Consider the following 22,190-nt stretch of genomic DNA (forward strand, 5'->3'; position numbering starts at 1 on the left):
GTGAAGGGAAGTTAACGTTTGTGTAAAGCAACTCGGTGAAATAGTGAATGCTAATCCAGCAGCTCTGGTTAAAGCGCCGGTGCACTGGGATGGATAGAACCGTTAACCGTTTTCAATGTACAGCAAATATATCGACAACACGCTCACTAAAACTTCCGTTACGTTGACATTCCCCGACTGTGATCAAACATTAGTTCAACCCTGACAACGGTTTGGTGAAATGGCGACGATGACTGGCGCTTTGGCGAACATTAAGGCTAATAAGTAGCTCCTAGTGGAAGACGGCGAGACTCGGCCGCTCTGCAGCAGAATTATTCATCTGAACCGAAACGACTGTTAAATGCGAACTGATTTTGAAATGATCAGTTATTGTTGTGTTATTGCAGAAATAATGGCGTTAATTTAACTCGCTGTCTTCCTGTAGTGTAATCTTCACCTCCACAGATGTGAGGAAATATTCTTTGTTAAACCTAAAACTGACTCAGTTTCTTTATCTTTACCTTTTTTCACTCAGGAATATCTTTTTTTTTTTCTTTAATTCAGCACCAATAGCGAAGGTTTTGGTTTTCAACCCCAGTATTCCCTTGGAACTGCCAAAATTGATCCTTTTATTTTCTCAACTGATTTCGACATATCGCATTGAGCAATTTGGGTCCAACATACCCGGCAATTTGAAAAGCGGCCTTTTTAGTGGGTCTCGCCATAGCCTCCAAACCCCCCCCCCCCCCCCATTTTTTTTTTGCTGTAATTGGAGAAGCTCACCGGGAGAAATGCGCTGATTGTTGGCTCTGCAGTCCAAAGCAAAACAATGGAGAGGTGAAAAGACGTAGAGGAGGCGGATTGAGAGTCTGGATTATGGGTTCCTGTGTCGTCTCTCTCTCGCTGTGGTATGTGCTAATTACAGCCTGGGAGAGCTCGCTGACCGACCCGAGGGCTCGAGGAGGAACACTCAGACGCATCCCGGCTCTCTTGAGTCCTTTGACGTGTGCACTCGCCCCTTCGGCACCTCAGTCGCAGTTAAAATCTGACTAGAACCCTCGCTGGACGCTGTCCATGCTTGGTGGTCACGCAGAGCTTGTTTACATCACGGTTTCGCTCGGTTCGCTCGTGTCCCCCCCCCCCCCCCCCCCCCCCCAGAAATAAAATCTGATGATTGTTGGGTTTACATGATACGTCGTTTCTGTGATTCTGATTATTATTATTATATATCAGTTACTGAGCTGAGTCGGGCATCCGTGACCACGTGTTTTCCCCTCTGATCAGTTCAGCTGGTAAATGTCGTGTCCTCACGTTTATGTGCAGTTTTCACTGAGTGATGGTTATATACAGTATGTAGGGATGCAGAAATAACACTTTTTTTAAAGCATGTGTAGAAGTATGAGTAGTAACCTTTAGCGACTTGCTGATACCGAGTATCAATATAAGTTCCTTTTAAATGCCATAAAGCCTAATTCATCCTTCGTGTGCGAACAATATGGAAAGGCTATGCGTCAACATTGTGCCGTCTTCTCAGTGAAATGTGTAAAAACCATCTCCACCATGTCTGGCCTGTCTTTGTATGTCCTTGCTTGTGAAGGCACCCGGTTTCTGCAGCGTCTCTGCATGTTTGTGCATGTGGATCACAGTCTGGTTTCATTGCTTCTTCCCCCGGGTACAAGATCGCTGGCAATCACTGCTACGTTGCTGATTATCGTGACTGGGGTCTCAGTGTGGTGTTGTGTTTGTCACTCTAAGACAAAAGAACACGTATGTAGATATACTTGCATATATTTGGGACTTTGCTTTCATTTGAGGCGCTTTTGATGTTATTGTTTGAAATGTGCTGATCTGTATTATAGAATATTGAATAACTTTGATGCTGATTTTTCTGTTTTGTTTGTTTTTTTTCTTTCTTTCGTTGTGTGTTTTGCACCCGACACCAGCAGGACTGCTTTACAGTGGAAGGAGAAGACCTGAAGCACGACTTTGAGCGGCTGCAGCTGGCCATGGAGATGGTGGGCTTCCTCCCCACCACGCGCAAACAGTAAGATGAGCTACACACACACACACACACACACCCACACATACGCTACAACTGCTCCGACATTGAAGACGACGCATATCTCATCACTTTATTGGGGAGAAAATGACCAACGCGGCAGCGGCTCAGACACTGTGTTGTCGTCTAAATCAAAAACTTTACAGTACTGTAGGCTGTTTGTGGCCCCTGAACTGAAATGTGTGCGACACACCTGCTTTAGGGTTAAAAAAGGGCCGTTTTTCATGCGTCTCCGTGTTTGTTCCTGCTCAGGATTTTCTCCCTGCTGTCAGCGATCCTCCACCTGGGAAACATCCGCTACAAGAAGAAGACCTACAGGGACGATTCCATCGACATCTGCAACCCAGAGGTCCTCCCCATCGTCTCCGAGCTGCTGGAGGTAAGCAGTTGCGGGACGGCGGCTCGAACGTTCATTTGTCTGGTTTTACACAACTTTAAAACAAACAACAAAAGAATAGGATGGAAATTAAGTAGAATGCTGTAAAATAAAATACTCAGTCTCTTTAGGCTGAAATGCAATCCTCCGCTTTACTTCGAAGGACAATAGAAATGAGGAATGGGAGCGGGGCTTTGCCACAGGGCTTGTTTATTCTCCCCAAATTCTTTCTTTGCCATTTTTTGTCTCCCTTAGTTATTCCAGCACATGCCCACCAGAGATTCTCAAAACTTGCGTGGACTTAGAAAACAAGTCGTATCCATTTTCCTCCCGCCTCCTCCTCCGTTCTCGTTGCCAGAGATTACGTCCCACATGTGGGTTGTTTCACAATAGAGCCTCTCTGGACAGCGGAGGACTCTCAGAGCACAAGCACAGCTTGTGGTGACAGCAGAAGTTAAGAGGTGCTTCAGATCCCAAAGAGCCGTCCGACCGTCCAGCACTTCCACAAAGTGCTTTTTGTGTAGAGGCTGTTCTCACAGCCTTCCCACCAGAAGCAGTCCGTCCCTGCGTTTGTCCCCAGTTCACCTGCAGGGGGACGATCGCGTTTGTTTTTAGAAAGGTGTCAGACGGTAAAGCTTTAATGGTTTTAATAGTGTTTTTGTGACATTACAGGTGTTTTCCTTTCCTGACCGTTGATAGTGAAAATAACCATGTTTGGTATATTAACAAGGAAACGAGGTAGAACACAAACCTATTTGGTGACTAATCATTGCTATAGAATATGGAAAATATGTTATTACAAAGTTTTGGATTTTATGAAATGTAGTGTGAAACTTAAATAGTAAGTTATTGCATATAAATATGACATTTTTGTAGTTTTTAGCTCTGAATGTGTGCTTTGTTCCATTTTACACATTAAAACTGGTTTTAATTAGGATTTAATGACATTATCGGTATCTCCACAATAGAAAATCACCCTAGTGGAAAAAAAGGTAAATTTGAGAACAACCTAAAGTGTTTTTTACAGTCAGTCATACAAATGATATCAAGTTATGGTACCGGGAGGTCACAAGTAGATATTCTCTCTCCAGAGAAGCTTTGTTTTTAATACAAATCCAAAACGATAATGTGTAAACTCACCTGGATCTCCGCACAAAACACTTCTTTTATTTGATTATGAGACTGAGGCCCTGTTTATATAACAGCATTTTCAAATGAAAACACAAAACTTTTGTTGCGATTTTTAAAAATGGGTCAGAAGGTGGAACTTTTTAAAAATGCCTGGGCTTCTCCTCTGTGGAAACGCAATTTTTGAAAACACTTGGACTTTGTCTCGATTGAAATGGGAAAACGCTCCGACTCTGTTGCCATGGAAACAGAGTGAACTTTTCTGAAATGCTGCTATTGCACATGGCCGTAGTAAATAGTTCTTATGAACGTAGTAGAAGTTGGACAATAACAACAATGGCGGCCTCCAGACTCCAGAGTGTCGTCGTCCATAGGAATGTCCTTGTACTCTCCATTGGTAATGTGATTGTATTGTTCTCTGTATGCATGTGTGGTTTCATTCCAAAGACAACCAACAGCGCCAACTCGTGGCCTTGCATGCTAACGACATCGTTTTCAGCGTTTCTGCCGTTTCAGTGTAAACAGACATCGTTTTCAAAACATTACCGCTTAAAAAACAAAACTTAATAAGCAACAGCACAAAAGCTATGTGTTCTCACTTGAAACATTGCAGAGTAAACGGGGCCTGAGTATAACTCACTTAAAACACGTGAGGGAAGATGTGGACATGGCAAAACACTATTGTATTTTTTTAAATATTTTTTTTAACCTGGTTTGTGTTGACCCTAGATGTTTCTCATAATTGGATTTTCAATATTTGAGTCAAAAACCGAGGATTATTTCCTAAAGAAAACTTTGCCACCATCCGCAGATCAGTGCTTTGAATCCTCTGTCCATCTCGTGGAAGAAAAGAGACGTGGAATAACATTTTTAGGGTGTGTTAACGTGCAACAGTGCGCGCACACACGTTTCTGAAAGCGTGCTGCTTCTGGCCTCATTGTTAAGAATGACTTCAGACCACGCGCGCACGCTATACCGAAATTGCTCAATGACAACTCCAACACCCACATACTGGTCTGATTTACCTGGAGACTGAGGGACGGTGTCACCTCTCGGTCCCCCCGGTCACAAAGTGCTGCGATTAGCCGGATGTGCTTGTTGAGTTGCTGACAAAACAATGTCGGACATGTGCCGGAGACTGCTGTCAGCAGCACAGCGGGGATGTTATGACTGTGCAGAGACTGCCCCGGCTCCCCCTCCAGCGTGCAGAGCGCTCTCTTTCACTCTCCAGAGAGTCCGAGTGGAACCCGGCCACATGTTGGCCACATGCTCGGGAGGGGTCAAATGTTTTCGGTTCAAGTTTATTTGGACGTCTGTTAGTTGGTGCAGAAAGGGATGGCTATTTGTCCCCCGGGATGTATAAAACATTCTCAGTCAAGATGAAGAAAGACAGAAAACCAAACCGCAGTGTGATGAATTCAAAGCTGAACACTTTAAAAGTTTCAATGTGAAAAAACATTTCTGCTGAGTGGACTAAATGAGCACAAAATAAAGTACAAAACATAGTATTTCTGATTAAAAGAACTGGATTAACATTTACGAAACAAAAAAAAACACTGTGTGTCAACAATAGTCATTACATCATCTCAGAGATTTCAGTGTATTGCGATATATTGATATCTCCTGAAACTTGCTTTCTAACCAACTGGTCCAATCCGCCTCTACTCTTGTAATACCATTTTGTACCACAAGATGGTGTAATGAGTTAAGCGAGCACCATGTCTTGTATCAGTCCAGAAAGAATCCCAAGATAAGATGCTTCACACACTGATAGAGTCGATGATAAATAACAATGACTTTAATCTTATGGGAACAAAAAAAACAAAAAATAACGATCCAAAGTTGATGCTCAATGTTGCAACGCAGAACACAGGAGCTGCATCACTTACCTTCTCAATAGCCACAGGATAACAATTGGAGCAGTGATGGTCTCGAGGTTAGAGAAGCGTTTATTTTTCTGCAAGACCGCTCCTAGTATGTGTATTTAAACGTAACTATCATTAGAATGGGTTAAATGTGGGCAAATAGTTCCTCCAATGCGATAAAAGCATCTCAACTCAGAAACGCACTGATGGTGAGCATGTGACTTGTCTTTCAATGACTTTAAAATTGCATTGTCTTCGATATAGTTATAATTTCATGTCGTCACTCAGCTCTACCTCGAGATAAATGGTCTGGCCGTACACAGCAGACAGACACCATCAACACTACTTAGCTCTTATGTTTTATTAATGCGACATCATTTCATTTTTAGACACTTGGCATGAGAGAGTCTGCTAAATGGTTGAAGATGTTGTTGAGGTTCATGTTGAGTCATTCACTAACAGAAAGCTTAACTAAAGTGCACACGAGCACCGTCCGAGGTCTTAACTTGCAAGAATAACAGATGTCTGTTACATAAAGCCGTTCTAGTCATTTCTATCTGGATGCGACGTTGACCACTCTGCTCGCCACTGCTGCTGGTCACTAAATTCAAAACGCCTTTCGAGCAGATCTGAGTGCAGATTGACGCATGAATGCGATTGAAACTGGCCGGGACTTCCTGCTTCCCGCGGAGGTGGAACTGGAAGCGGAAGTGGAGCTCGTATGAGCTGATGGATGGCTGACAGGCCAGATCCTGCAGGGTTTAGAGTTGAGGGATCCGGCGTTGCCAGCAACATTTCTGTGCAAACTGCAAATCGGTCCCAGAGGAGCAGCTTTCTGTGAGAGCAAATCCCACTAAAGCCTGAATCTGTTGGTGGGTGTTTGCGAGGCAACGGCAGCTTGGAAACACTGTTGTGGAGGCTGAAATCAGTTCTGGCTCAAACCTCTATTCATTTGAATGGAGATGATGTATTCTCATGAAAACATTGGTGCTTGAAGCATCATTCGTACTATCAGAAAAATGAAGTGGCGCCCCACCACTTCACCTGTGCAGAACTTGATAGAATACTTACGCCCTCGCTCAGAGGTGTTAAACTGTTGCATTATGGGTGTTTTTCACAATCTCACTCTGTCACCGTGGCTTTGAGGATAATGCCAGTTTCCTTGCAATGATTTCAGGGACTCACTGCTGTGCTGTGTCTCTCTACTCTTAAGAAATGTGTTCAAAATAATTCGTTTTCTTTGAAATTTTCAACCATTTAATTGATGGTTTGGCCAGATTGGAGCTTCTTGCGGACCAATTTTCGCCAACGGGCCTTATGTCTGACATCCCTGATCTAACTTATTACTGAGATCAGCCTTTGTGAATCAAGTAACTTTAATTTTAACAAAGTACATATTATCTGCAGTCAGATCTTGTGGCCCAGTCTGTGTAAAGTTGATAAGAAATGAAGTTCCCAACTTTGTTCTGCGAATCTGCTCCTGTCATGTAGACACACACTTGTGAAAGTGTTAACTAATTTTAATTCTAAAGGTGACAGCAGCAAGTTGGCTGAGTAGTTCGCTCGATGGGGGACAGAAAACAGCTCGGATTAGCAGTTTCTTATGTGGATAACTCACACATGTTGGCTTTTGCCAATTAGAAAGCAATTAAGCAAACAAATGCTCGACTCCCAACCAGAATCAGTGACCCAGGACCGCGCTTACAAACTTCTGTGTATTACAACCCGTGATCGCTGCAGCGCAGCAAACCTGTTTCCAGTAAAGACCAATCACCGGGCTGCAGAATAGGCTTTGCTCTCAGTGGGAGAGATTACCAGGCAGTGTGAAATGAAGTCTGATTATGCCGCCACCGCCGCTGCCACCCCCACTTCACCCCCACACAGACACACGTGCAACAGCACCTCCTCCCTCCTCTCTCGTCTAGAACACAGGCGGCTGACAGTTGTACACCCATAATGGTATTAACGATTGCATTAACGCCTTTACTCTTTTATACGTGAAGACATCACACACACACACTCACGGTTTCCACAGCAGCTGTTCGGCCCACCCCCTTAATCCCTGCCGATGGAGGAGATGTGTGCGGTGACATCTGCTTCTCCCACTGTGGGCCTGTCATCAATGGTTTGTCGGGGGCCAAGTTTAGAGTCAGACTCACATGTGAAACCACATAGCTGTATGTGTGTGTGTGTGTGTGTGTGTGTGTGTGTGTGTGTGTGTGTGTGTGTGTGTGTGTGTGTGTGTGTGTGTGTGTGTGCGTGCGTGCGTGCGTGCGTGCGTGCGTGCGTGCGTGCGTGCGTGCGTGCGTGCGTGCGTGCGTGCGTGCGTGCGTGCACACACAGTGGTCAGAGCTAATCTCGGTCAACTATGCAAGTCCGAGGCAGCAGGGATTATTATGAGCTTCAGCCTCGACAGTAATGAGAACCACTTCCACGTCTGACATGTGAAGAATCTTTGGTTGTAGTTCATGGTGTTCTAGCTCTCATCAGTAAAATACGTATCGACGAATGAAAAAAAGGGGAGTGTCCGTCTTTAGCTGCTACTCGACTGCTTCATCCAGTAAATTAGAGAAAAAGTCATCCCTGCTCCCTGATTTGCAACATTTTCAGCCATAATTTAGCTTGATGTAAGTAAAAGAGTCTATATATGCCAATATTTAAGGTAGTATTTATACCTTTGACTATTGAAATATTACAACTTGCGATACTATGTTGGCATTCAGGTTTTTAATTAATGATTTGAGGGGAAAGGTTTGTGATCGACGGCTCATTTTGACTTGTATTTAAACAACAAAGGCTGTAAACACGAAGGTACTGAACTGAACATCCACCCTATGAAGCTCCTCCTCCACCACACCCCACGGGCGCTCTTCTGGACTGACACCTGGTGACTGGAGAAGCCTTTTAATTCAATTAAACCCACTTTAAAAAGTGGTGTGGTATTAAGAAGGAGGTTGCATTATGGGAAATGTAAGGTTGTAATGGAATCTCAGCCTTTGACCTTTTGTTTTTTTACGAATGTAGTTTGAATAAACATCTGAATGACAATTTTACATATAATCTGTTACTGGACTATGCTAATCCATCATTAGGTTGTCCTGATCAACATTCTAAGGATCGTTTTTACTTTCATTGTGAAATTAAAGGTGGGGGAAAAACCCCTGTACTATCACCTCAGTGGTTGTTTTCTCCTCTTATTTTTTGTTTTGGGAGTAGTTATGTTTCTGCTCATCCCGCTGTTTGTCATCGTTGTTTTGCAGGTGAAAGAGGAGATGCTGCTGGAAGCACTGACAACAAGGAAGACTGTGACTGTGGGAGAGAGGCTCATCGTCCCCTACAAGCTGGCCGAGGTGACCTTTCAATAACACACCAAGCAGACAAATGATTTCCTGCACACTTCCGTCCCAAATGCACTGAGTTTAACACAAAACTATTTCCCTCCCTTCACCCTGACAATATTAAACTTTTAGATGGTTCTTGATGAATGTTTTATATTGTGCTGCCACGTGGTGAAAAGAGCTGAGGTGGGAGTTGGCAGGTTTCAAATTCAGGCTGTTTGCGCGACATTTCAAGTGAAAACTCAACATTTTTGCGTTTTTGTTTGTTTTACACAGCGACATTTTGAAAAGGATTTCTGTTCACACAGCAACGGCAGTCATGCTGAAAACTATGTAGTCGGTCTGTGGGGCCACTGGCGGGAGCTGTTTGTTTGTTTTTGTAATGAAACCACACACACACACATGCATGCAGGAGAACACTATGTTATAAACATAACAATGGCGATTACGCAGATAGTCGTACGGACATGGTTGAAGCTGGATTATTATTCCTGGTGACTAAACTATAAAACTACCAAGTCGCAGGAGAATATGGACAAGGGGTTAAGACACTCTGGGGGGAAACATTGCTGTTATTGTCTTTCTACTCACGCGCGTGGAGAAGAACTGTATACTGTGGTCGTTGTGCGCACGCCTAGGAGCAGCGTTTGTGTGATCTATACGGAGATGGAGCCCGAGTGTTTTCGGACAAGTCGCGTTTTCCCCTGTTTACGTTGTCGTTTCGTTTCAGAAAAGTTCCCCCTTGGGAGCTGTTTTTAAAAAAAAGTCGTGTTTTCAGCACCCCTCATAATGCAACAAAATCTTTGCGTTTTCACTTCAAGACGCCGTGTAATCTGGGCTTAAGTCTCATAATTGAATAAAAGAAGTATTTTGAGAAAGCAGGATTTTCTGTGGTGTCTCAGCTGCAGGGGAGAGTCTGTGTCTGTGCTGGCTTCAGAGCCTGTCTGGGGAGTTTTGTTGTGGCCCCCCTCCCCCCTCCCTCCCCCTAAGTCTCTTTTGATAGGAGTCTCTTCCTCTGCGACTTCCGGTTTCCTGTCGAGCCAAGCAGCAGTGACTTTAACCCCGTCAGTGCAGCCTTCCACCACTTGCCGTCTGCAGATTTGTACCTCTTTGATGCTTCTGTTGACCTACATACAAATGTACCATGGTGCTGCTGAATATTAATACTGAATCCCCAAAAGCCTTTCGCTGGCTCTGTCCGACTGAAACGGGTCCAGCTCTGTGCTTGTGGCTGCAGGGTCTTTTGTCTGAGGGAGGAAATGCTGCACATAGATAGCCTGCTTATAACCAGCTCAGCCCTACCTCCCCATCTGATCCGCGGGTTAGTGGGGCCCAACAATGGCTGCTTCCAAATCTCCCACACACCCCCCAATCGCTGCAGTCATGTGGTCTCGTCTCAGGAATGTGCAACCTTCACTGGAATATACCAATTTGCAGGCCAGAAACCAAATCCTGGTTAATACACTTCGCCTCGTTCTGTTTCAGTCGCGCATGTTTCCGATGCATTAATTTGACTTCTTCCAGGCGAGCTGTGTAACGCTAGCTCAGGCGACATGACGGGAAATTGAACCCGGGACGAGGGCTCGGAGCAATGAGAAATCCCGTCTTGTGGTTTCTGGTGTCGCCTCATCAAAAAGTCCCCCCCACCCCCGCTTCTCTGGCTGGTCTTATCTTGAAAGGAGCGAGATGTAAAGGGAGCCGGGGAGAGTCGAGCAGTCCTCATTCATCGGGGGAGGGAAAGATAAAAACAAGGAGAACAGTATTATGGGAAATCCCCAAACTGTACACTCAAAGAGAGGAAATGTTACTGTACTATATGTTAGTGCCAACTTTAGAATAACCAAACAGGGAGCAATGGAGCCACGTTTCTGTGAGTCGACTCTGATACAAAGCACAATGCAGGAAAGTCTCCACATCGCTGGAGACAACGATGCGGAGAAGCTAAGAAACTTGCACAATGAGTTTTAATGACAGGCGGTTAACATGAGTATAATATTTGTTTATTAGGAAGAGACTCACTCAGTTGTGTGAACATTATGGTTTCAGATGATCCGTCATGCATGAATAACTGATTACTAGATCACGAGTTACTGAGCTTTGAGTGGGCTCGTTAAGATAGTTGTACGTAGAAACGGTTGCCATGCTGCTGATTCGTACGCACATGGTCCTGATCTCTGAAGCCAAGTTTATACGACCACATTTCAAGTAAAAACGTGTCGTTTTTCCATTTTCGTGGAGCAAGCTCATTAATGAAACATATTGACATGAACCTTTGTTAATTTACTTTTAAGGTTACCAATGCAGCATACCAGGCCGAATTCACACCAATACATTCACACCAAGGTGTGTTTAAAAACTGCTCCACACATTCAGAAGGTTTTCCTGAGGTATTCTTGAAGAGTAGCCTACAGGTTGTGTGTTAGTACCATTTGGAAAAGCTTAACTCATGATACCTCTTTAGGAAGTCTTTGAGGCAAACTTGGGTTCTTTAATATCGACTATACATTCAAATGTATGCTGATGTACTTCCCAGTACTTCCACAGCCCATAAAACAGAGTTCATGTAACAATAACTCAACACAAGAAATGGACAAACAGTCCACCCACTTTGGAAAGTTCCCTCTCTGGAGATGCAGCATTTAAGTTGGTCCTCACTAAGATCTGCAAGCATTCGGCCGTGGTGAAAGTGAAGCCCTTCCCTGAACCGACTGAGGGTCGTGGGAGCGAGTTGAAGGCCACCTGTGGAATCCATAACACGCCTGTTTTTATACAAAGGAAACGGAACAAAAAAGGACCTGGCAAGTGTTGCTTCTTTTTCTCAGAAATAATGAAGAGCGGTTGAGAACGTGTGCTGGGCGGCTGTCCCATCAGCCCACAGCTTTGGATGAGGTGTCTGACCTGCCGGCCTTCGCTGTGCTGCACAACACAGGCTGGCATTTCCTTCACCGCGGCCGGGAATATCCCTAATCTGATTAGACGCTCTCCGCTTGGGTCGGTTGTGATATCTTTATAAGGAGCTGTCGTCTCTACAATGAGGGGGGAAGCGTTTCCCTACTCGAGCCGAATGTTTCCCCAACCGCAGTCTTCACTCAGTGGCGATAAAACATTTGTCACAACATTCAGAAGTTTAGATTTAAAGTCAAAGTTTATTCACAAATCATTTAAAAACACTAAGAGCTGTTCATCAAAGATAAAATGTGACAAAAATGAATGAAATCAATACATATTTTAAATGTTTCATGTGATAAAACTGCACGTGAAATAGGATAGAATGTAATCTGGTAATCCGAATGTAACTAGAACCCAGTCCAGATTCAGTGGTGTTTGCAGCTCCTATTTGCTAGTGGAATCTATTCCAAAGCTCGGCGGCAGCAAACGAAGTTGATCGATCACTATGGATTTTCAGCGGTGCAGTGGTCCAGAACTGAAAATGCTTGTGAGCAAAACAAACGTCTTTAAGGGGCAAAGTAGCAGAGTTCAGAAGCTGTAAGCTCTCATTGGTTCGATCCCTCATCTTTCCCAGTATATTTTTAATATATTATATTTCTAATATTTTTTGTGATATAATTTGTCTATAATATCAATTATTTTATTCTGGGTGTGACGACCGTTCAATTCTGCCGTGTTTTGTATGTACAACAGACGTCACAATGAAGCTCGCTTGAAAAACATTTGTTGAAAAATCAATGTTTTCTTTGAAATATTTACAATTTCCTTGGTGGTTTGTTGGGCTGGATTGGAGTATCTTGCGGGCTGGTTTTTGCCCGCGTTTCTTTTGTTCGACGCCCGTGATCTATGAAATGAAAATCCTACAAATTCCCAAAGACATATCTGAAAATCTTGTTTAAGATTCCAATCTTAAGCTTCCAATGTTCTTGCTCAAAGAAGCCCTTATGTGATTTCAGTTTATTTGGAAGCTTCGTCAGTAACAAGAAAGCGGCTCACTTTTCTTTGACACCATGTAATAGTCCTTAATGTATTTTCAGTCGAAACAGATGTCGACAACTTGTTTCTTGTCAAATTATTGGCCGATCCACACTTCAGCGAACCATGCAAGATACAATTAATCTTTCTCTCCTCTGAGATTTGGTTCAGACAGTGATGATCGCTTACCTCCAGACATCAGCCTTGTCTGTTTGTACATTTTGATTGCCTCGGTGTGTGTGCGTGCGCGCGCGCGTGTGTTTAAACCATGTGGAGATAAAGTAAGCTGTTTGACTTTGACCTGTTTGATGTGGCTGCAGATAATCAGACTCCACCACTTCCTGGTTGAAAGACATGGTGAAGAGGAAGTGTGTCTGATTCTCTTTCCATTCACCAAAGAGGTTTTGTGTTCCTTTCAAAGTGGTTGGAGCCACATGGTGAGAGAATATAAAGGAACTCTCCATTTTATTAGTCGGACTGTAAAATGTCTCCCCGACACTTAACATATAGACACACAGATGGGGACCGATAGAGACAAGTACATAAATGCTAATTAGGAACACACACAGATTGATGTGTTGTTGTGTAAGGCGCACGCTGGTGAAACGTCCTGCAGCGAGCCAGCTTCTGGGCCACGTGCGGCGTGATCTCATGCTGGTGTTTTACACCTCCCGCGGTTTTCCGAGCGGAGGAATGAGAGACAGAGATGGAAACACGGCGAACAAGTCCCCCTCCGCGAGCCTTATAATCTCAAACGCCAGCTAAGACCCGCTTTAACAGCCGGGCTTGTTGGAGTTTACCAACGTCTCTGATACATTCCTGCTAATTATTTTGTCAGGTCCTTGGGTGGCCCTTCAGTAAAACATTTTCAGCCCATTTCTTCCTGCTCGGCTCCCTGCGAGAAGCTAACTGGGTCCCATTGTGTTGAATAATTAAATTACATGGCAAAACACGGAGACAATGCACGCTCAGTGAGCATGTCACATGTCAGCATGGAGCCTGCCAATCTCCTGCTCTGACCCAAGCATCCGGGTGGTGACTCTTTCTGAAATTATTCATAGCAATCTTATGTAACCTTGTGGTTACGGGCACGTCGCACACAGGATAAAAATATCACCCCGCGATCAATAATGCAAAAGGTGAAGAGGCAGCTTTTAAAACCTCATCACGGCAGTATGCGGCCCTCAGCAGGCGCAGTGAGTGCATGTGCGCCAGCGGCGTGATCGGGTTCACAGAGTGCGAAAAACACCGCCGTTACATTACAGCCTGGTGGTAATTACATGGTTTGTTTATTTTTTTGAGGTTTTTTTTTTGGTCAGTGTTCTTGTAGTTCGAAATTGCACAGTGCTCAAATTTTAGTTGTGTTATTATAGTTCTTTCAATTTCTCTTTGGCAGCAATAAAAAGTGCAATAAAGGCGAGTCGACACGGTGTCATTTTGGTAATGATGTCCATTTACGCAGCAACAGCATAAACGCTGCACACGATTTAGTGTTCATGTTGGGCCACTAGTGGGTGCTGTTTGGTTGTTTTGTAATGAAACCACTCACATGTGGGCAGAGAACAATATCCTTTAAACATTAACAGTGGGAGTACACAGACATTCGTATGGACCGACGGCCATGTTGGATTGTTATTCCGGGTGACTCTCCACTATAAAACTACTAAAATCCCAGGAGAATATGGACTGGGAGTCATGACACACTGGAGGCAGCCATTGTTGTTGTTGTTCATCTACTCGCGCATGTGTATAAGCACTATTTACTAAGGCTGTGGTGCACAGTAGCAGAGTTTCTGCCAGGGTCCAGCATTTCCAGATACTGTAGATGCGTTTTTCCCCAGTTTCCAGATAGATAGAGCGACGAAAATTAAAGTGTCACAGCAAGTTACACGGCAATACATTGCATGGTAGAACTTATATATCTAGATAATATGAATGTGTTACAGTTAAAACTAAGCATGTTCAGATATATACGTATGTATGCGTATCTTAGCACATATGATTTGTGCATATTGTGCAGTGTTTGGTATGGAGGGCAGAGATTAGTGTAGTTCACTGACCGTAAGTCTGGCAGAGGTAGATGAATTATAAAGTCTGATGGCGCTATGCAGGAGTGATTTGCTGTACCGTTCCTTTAAACTGCGAGGATGGATGAGTCTGTGGCTGGAGCTGTTTTCTTGAGAATAACATTTCTGGTGCTGACTAATGAGGGGTGGACACTCAACCTTTTGTCCTATTAGTCAACTGTACACATTTTCTACCATCAGTTTGTCCTTATATTTTTGTATATTTCTAAAGTATGTTTCAGCTCGGGTCTTAAAATAACTGTGGTCTTCAGTTAAGATCTAATATTTCTCTGTATATTAGCTGATGGCCTCTGACATGTTTGACTATAAACTGCAGTGTTGTGTGGCATGTCTGCGTTACCTCCTCCTGAACTGAAACGATGCCAGAAAATCCCATCGAGCAGCATGGAGACATTACCAAGTGCTTCACTTTAACTTGATCATATGCTTTTAAAATAAATCTTAAAAAGAGCTATCAGCGTGATGTTATTCCTGGAATACATAGAAAACTATTAGACACCATTACAGCGACGTCGTATTCTCACAATAGAAAGACAATTTAGAGTTAAGTTGTAATGGCTCTACTGTGAGTTGTTTTTTTTGTGTTTTTTTTTTTTTAACATATTTATACCACAGGTTTAGGTTTTGCCTTTCAAATCAAATAAAGAAGCACCTGACTGATCTTTGAGCAAATACTTTTTTAATGAACTGGATTAGAAACTTTGATTTCGAACATTCAAATGAAACTGGTGAGTTGTTTTTACTCGGCTGAGGCTTTAACTTTGTCACACTGCTTTGATTTAATTCACTGAAAACGTGTAAATGTTGGGATTTATTATAGATTACGTTTCACATTTCACAATGATGTGGCTGAACTCCACACACATAGCTTTCCCTTTGCACCAGTAGTTTATCCATAGTCATAAGTAAATACGACTTTTTCTTCTGAAAATGGACACGTACACTAGTTTTACAAGTACACTCGAGTCGAACCAAGTGTAATCACATTACACTGATCAGAGGCTTCGGAAATCAGCCTCCATGTTGAATCGCACAACTATTTAAGGATCCCAGGAACCAAAATGTTTGACCCAGTTGTTTTGGGGTTTTTTCTGCTTTATTGTGGTCCTAATTCAATCTCAACACATTGCCGCCATGAAACGTGCTGCGGAGTCCAAGTCAAGACTGCTTCGATTAGCTTAGCATGCTTTTCGTCACGCTCGCAGAGGGAGCGGAGTTGCTGTTTGGCTCGCCGAGGCGCAATAACGGCTCGTCTTGGCAGTGCGGCGTTTTATGGATCAGAGAGCAATCCATAAAAAAAAAAAGAAAGTTGTCCAAGTAGTGATCTGGAGGTACTTAAAGCTCTGGCTCCTGACTGAAAACGCCTACAGTATTATAGCGCGATGCACAGCAAGAGAACTGAGCGTGAGGCCAGTGAGTCCCGGTTTGACTCTGGGAACCTGAGCGCAGGCTCCCAGAGTCAAACAACTAATCCCTCAACAACTCGAGGTAAAGTTCTGGCATTATTCTATACTATAGAAGCTTTATGGCATTTCCCATCTCTTAGTTTGTCTTGCAGAATGACTGTCAGGCTGTAAGCATTAGCAAGTGTGATTTACTGAGCTCATATTGAATAAATGTGAACGCTAATCTCTGCAGCTGGCTCCTGAAAAATCTTTCAATAGAGCGAAAATCAGGAAAAGAAGTGGAATGAAGGATTAAGGACATAATATTGCTTTAGGGGTGTGTGTGAGACCAATCATATTACTCCTTGCATATGTCATTTTATGGTAATTATGTAGGTAGAGTCATGTAAATAATCACTTTTTCTGCTTATATGCCAGTGACACTTCAGTGTTGTAACCTGGTGCTAAATTGCATTAATAGCAATAAGTAATTTTTAAGTAATTAGTAGCCGGTTTTATCATATTTACTATTATTTGACACAGCACATGGTCAAACACAATTTCTACAGTGGCTACAGCGTGTCTGTGAGTGAGAGTAATAAAACTCATTCATAGTAATAGCTCCTGTTCCACACTTCCAAATCCATATGTTTTTGATCTGGAGGTAACCGCTCTCTTTGTGTGTGTGTGTGTGTGTGTGTGTGTGTGTGTGTGTATATGTGTATATGTGTATGTGTGTGTGTGTGTGTGTGTGTGTGTGTGTGTGTGTGTGTGTGTGTGTGTGTGTGTGTGTGTGTGTGTGTGTGTGTGTGTGTGTGTGTGTGTGTGTGTGTGTGTGTGTGTGTGTGTGTGTGTGTGTGTGTGTGTGTGCAGGCTGGCACAGTGAGGGACTCCATGGCGAAGTCCCTGTACAGCGCGCTCTTTGACTGGATTGTGTTCAGGACCAACCACGCCCTGTTGAACAACAAGGACCTGGAGGACAATTCAAAGGTAAAAACAAACACACGCCGGGGTATAAATCACGAAAGCGTGCTTCTAACATGATGTCTGGTTTTTCAAAACTTACAATTCTATTTCACAAGCTCAGAACCGACATCAAACATGACTTTAGGATTAATTTTAGAGAGATACAGTCCAGTTTAACATTGAAATGACAAAACGGACAACAAAAGCTTGAAAAAGTCAGCAAAGAAAGCAGTTAGCATATAGTTACGTAGCATCTTATTTTATGTTTGATGTTTTTGGGTTGTGTCTGCAGCCGTTCGGCCACAAAAAAGAGAGATACCTAAGCTCATGTTTTGAGAATATCCACTTGTGCATACTGTACACATACTGAACAACCTGTGTTGGACGTATTGAAACGTGTGGGAACTACAACGGAAACAACAGATCAGACGGCAGTGAGGAAACAAAAACAGGTTTGAGAGTGCATATGTAAACAAACGATTTGAATGCAAAAGGCTGATAGGGACCTTTAATGTGTGAGCATATTGTTTGTCCTTTAAACGGTCAAAGTGAAGCAGGAAGCACGCTGTTCCTCTTTCGATGAATGGATGTGAAATGATGTCAGTTGCCTGCAGGTGAACAATATTGCTGCAAAGCACTTTTTTTTTAATCCTGATACCAATAATCCGTACAGGAGTCAACCGTGTTACTCACTCGTTCTTCACCCACTGATACAACAGTGTGTTTTGTGACGGTTTATATGAACAAATAACTGTAATGCATATCAGTGTTAGCAGCTTTTGTCACCCCTTTGTGTGTGTGTGTGTGTGTGTGTGTGTGTGTGTGTGTGTGTGTGTGTGTGTGTGTGTGTGTGTGTGTGTGTGTGTGTGTGTGTGTGTGTGTGTGTGTGTGTGTGTGTGTGTGTGTGTGTGTGTGTGTGTGTGTGTGTGTGTGTGCGTGTGCGTGTGCGTAGTGCGCGTAGTGTGCGTGCGCGTTGGATTGGCTGCTGGCAAGTCATTCCCAGTGGGGGCATCTAGAGATTTAGAAAGCAGACCATTCAGTGTTTGTGTGTTTGTGTACATGTGTTGATTCATGTGTGTGCCAAGAACATTTGGGCAGATGGCATCAAGTTCCCCTCAGCTCAGTCAGCCCCCGCCCGCCCCCCATCCACCAATGTCCCAGAGGGGTGTGTGCGCTACTAACAATGCTTATGAGGACCAGTTGGACTGGCTGCACCAGAGCAGTGAGGACATTTTGTCTAGCTGTGTGTCTCTACATGCTCCGTTTGAGGGTTCACACTTGGTTTAGGCTTTGAGGGTGCAGTCAGTTTGTTTCTCTTTTATGACGTTAATGTTGGAGGTTAAAGACTAATGTCCCCACGATGATAGCTATACCAGCACGAGTGTATCCATGCTTGTATTCCTCATGTTGTGGGGACGATGTGTCTACGCACAGGCTCATTATAATAATGAAAGTCGTCACAGTTTAGGGTTGACTTAAATCAACAGCTTATTTATAACGGATCTATGAATTGATTGGGTATGTGGGTGTGTGTGTTTGATGATGTTGCACTTTTTGTCAAGGTCATTGTTCATCTGTTCACCTAACAGTTTCTTTATGTGTTCATGTCCGTTTTAATCCCTGATTGAATACAACGAGCCACCGGAGAGAAATAAAACGCCGAGCAACACGACTGAATCAAAGAGAAAAGCAGCTTTCACATGCACTTTCATAATTGAAGGCCTCCTTCGAGTGAACGCCTCCCTCAGATGGCGCATATCAATGATATATGATGACACCGATGTTAGTGAGTCACTGCGGGGCAACCGGGGCGCTGAAGCTGTAAAGACTGTGATATAAAAGATAAACATCACATAAAGTGTCTCCATCATAAAAACACACAGTAGAGATGTTGCTGATATTCGCAATTGTGCATTGTTGTGTTTCATCTTTTAATGATGTTGTACATTAATACGTTAACATCACTTGTTGAGGCCTTTTGCTTGAAAGTGACACACCCATAACGAACAACATATAACTGCAACAGCACACTATATTTGAATAATTCAAGTTTGTGCAAGCATGTTGTTCGGGTTGATTGGCGACTCTAAATTCCCAGGAAGATTAATTGTGACTGTTGGTCTTGTGATGGACTGTTGACGTGTCCATGATTTATCCGAGCTTTGTATTATTATTCTTTTTTTCAGTATTTTATGATATTTGTGCTTGAGATTTACGTCTGCTTCCCAATCAAAAGGCAGATGAGGTGTTAACACGTTTCTGTGATTTGAACCAAGGAGCATACCAGGTTTAGGACGGTCAGAATCAAACAATGCTCCAAAAGTGAAAAGGTCTTTATCCCTCTTTGTAGTAACCCTCTACAAAGGAATGTTTAATTGTATAAACTATATAATGTGTGATTTCCACTGGTTACCTTAATCAAATAAAGAGACGAGTGGTCACACAGTCATAGTCACTCAATACCCTTGAACTGATGGGAAGAGGCTGGAGAACCAGAGAAACCTCCACACTGACAGGTCGGGCTGGAATCGGGGCTCTTCTCACTGTGAGGCGAGCGTGCTCACCACTGCACCACTGCGTGGCATGATCAGAATATTTTCCAATATTGTTAAAAGTTCTTAAAACATGGTGTGCAGAATACATTTATCACTGCTGAGCCACATGTTATTTACCCTTTAAAATCGTTCATATTTACTGACCTAAATCAACTTCATTAAAGAAAATGTGAATTTCATAATGTAACTTACGTCTCTCTTCAAGCCTCTTCAGATCATTTCATGTCTTACTGTATTCCATGTAATGAGATTATTTCATGTTTAGTAGTTCACATCAAAACTGCTTAGTTACATCAACTAACATGTACATTTAGAAAAAAAAACGGTTACTATTGTGATGTTTCTAATTCATTTGGTAATTTGAAAATGAAAGGTTGCTTTTTGAAAATGCTTCACAAATACTTTTAAAACAAAAAGTTTGGTATTTTTGTCGACTGTGGCAAATCAGTCACGGCTGTGTGGGGGAAGATATTTCAGTCCGGTCAAGGGGAAGCTCCTTCAGTTTTTAACTCGGCGCTTTCTCCTGGAGGTGACCTCAGAGAGGCTGCAGTCCAGACCTGGTTCAGCCTGAATGTAGTGTGAAAACAGTCCACGCACACACGACTCATTTAGTCTGGGCTGCACGACCAAGTTACCCGAAGAAATAGTGACTCAAGCGCTTCTCTACCAAACGCTGGACTGACACGTTCTGGTTTAACAAACAGAAGCAAATCATTAAATAGCACTAATAAGGTTGTGCCACTTGTAATACTGTGAACAGCAGCAGTAGATTTACAACAACCTGTTGCAAGTGTGTGTTAACTGTGTGTGTCTTTCTCTTCAGATCCTGTCAATAGGAGTCCTGGACATATTTGGCTTTGAGGATTACGAGAACAACAGCTTTGAACAGTTCTGCATCAACTTCGCCAACGAGCGGCTCCAGCACTATTTCAACCAACACATCTTCAAACTAGAACAGGTACTCTTTCCTTTCCTTTCCTTTCCTTTCCTTTCCTTTCCTTTCCTTTCCTCTCCTTTCCTCTCCTTTCCTCTCCTCTCCTCCGCACAATGATCATTGTGCTGCCGCTGATAAGGGTCTTGTGCGCAGTATGCCGTTACCATGACGACGTTAACAGCGCGCTCTCATTCATACTTGACCTGCTTCATTGTGCCCCGACGTCAGCGTCGGGACTGGCGTCACGTCATCGTGGGTGTTTTACATAAATGTGTCTCGAACGTGCTTTTATGTTCTTGGTTGATCGGGCTGACGGAGTGAAGAACAGGCCCTCCTCGCTTCCCTGTTCAGACTCTGGACGTTTGAAGTTGTGCTCAAAACGTCACGTTGGAGAAAATGAATGTCTTCCTCTTTGGCCGGCTCTAAAAGGAGGACAATAAGAGAGAAGCTGCTTCACATGTACTCAGATGTATGAAAACGATGCAGGTTTCCTCTGAACTTTTAAGTTCAGGCTTTCGAGCCGATGAATACACAGAGATTACTTCAGACATGAAGTATACATACGAGCAGATACTTGTAGCTGCTGCTTCTGTTTCTCAGAACTAACTTGCTGCTTGAACGACTCGTGACACCATCTTGTGGTACAGAGTTGTATTACAGGGCTACTTTCCTAACCTGTTCAGGAGTTACAGTATCTCTGCAGCACAATGCACAGACATCTCAAAAGGTCGCACTGTGAGGATTTTTGCTTCTTGGATTCGAACTGACTAAGATTGCCATGCTCTCTGTAAAAGAAACAGCTATAGTATAAGTCTTTTACAACATCACTGATGGTTTCATATTGTGTGTTGTTGACTTGTTTTAGTGTGTTGTGACTTTCAGGCTTGCGTGTCAGACTGCTCTTTGCTGGACATCAACATACACACAGCTCTGACTTTTCAGTTTGGTTAAGTCATGGGATTATGGGATGCCACTTTTTCTCTGAGTTAAGTGTGATCATACCTGTGGTTTGTGTGTTTCTCTTGTTTGGCCGCCCAGCGAGTTTGTATCCTGTTCAGAGGAGGTTGTGTTGTAACTGTGTAACACCATGTGTGCGACTGTGGCAGCTGTTTGTGTAATGTGGTTTATTACTTGTCGTTCACCTGGTCGGCGATCCAGTATATCTTTTTCCTCTTATTGGGCTCTGTGTACTGTGCTGTCTCGCTACTCAGTCATCACTGCGACACACTGGAGAGCAGTCATAACAACCCTCTCTCCTATTCAAAAGGCCTATTAGCAAGCCATTAACCTGTAGCCTGAAATATTATGTATTCATTATGCTTGAGTATTCAAACACCCACTGCCAAACCTTTTATCATGTGTTGTTTAAAAAAAATTATTAATAAATAAATAAAATTCTATCCATGGAGCGAATGAGGAAGCTCATTGGGAGGAAATATTGAGTCTCAGTCATCTGGACTGTGTGTCAGTGGCTGTCAGCTCCCGTCTGCCGCTCACTGGATGCCTGTAGGTCGTGGCAACTGAGCAGGCGGGCCCATCGCCGACGGCTAAAAGAGGCAATGGAGGGAGAGGGAAAAGAGCAGCGGCTTGGTAA

General features: G+C 43.3%; 1 protein-coding gene across 9 annotated transcripts in view; it reads left to right on the forward strand.

The window, feature by feature from the left end:
- The window catches only part of LOC308116890 (unconventional myosin-IXAa-like), a 155,495-nt gene that overhangs the window by 87,269 nt on the left and 46,036 nt on the right, over positions 1–22,190 (forward strand). For 6 of the 9 annotated variants that reach the window (XR_013935798.1, XM_080475359.1, XM_080475362.1 and 3 more), the window contains exons 7-11: positions 1,923–2,023; positions 2,291–2,417; positions 8,668–8,757; positions 17,015–17,131; positions 20,486–20,620. Coding sequence is in view for 8 of the 9 variants with exons in the window: in XM_080475359.1 (XP_080331485.1) it covers positions 1,923–2,023; positions 2,291–2,417; positions 8,668–8,757; positions 17,015–17,131; positions 20,486–20,620 (570 nt within the window). In the remaining variant the exon portion in view is untranslated. The remainder of the gene's footprint in view (positions 1–1,922; positions 2,024–2,290; positions 2,418–8,667; positions 8,758–17,014; positions 17,132–20,485; positions 20,621–22,190) is intronic. The other 3 variants (XM_080475360.1, XM_080475366.1, XM_080475365.1) reach the window with 1 other exon arrangement.

Source organism: Lipophrys pholis (genome assembly GCF_963383615.2).
Source record: "Lipophrys pholis genome assembly, chromosome: 11".
Taxonomy (NCBI): Eukaryota; Metazoa; Chordata; class Actinopteri; order Blenniiformes; family Blenniidae; genus Lipophrys; species Lipophrys pholis.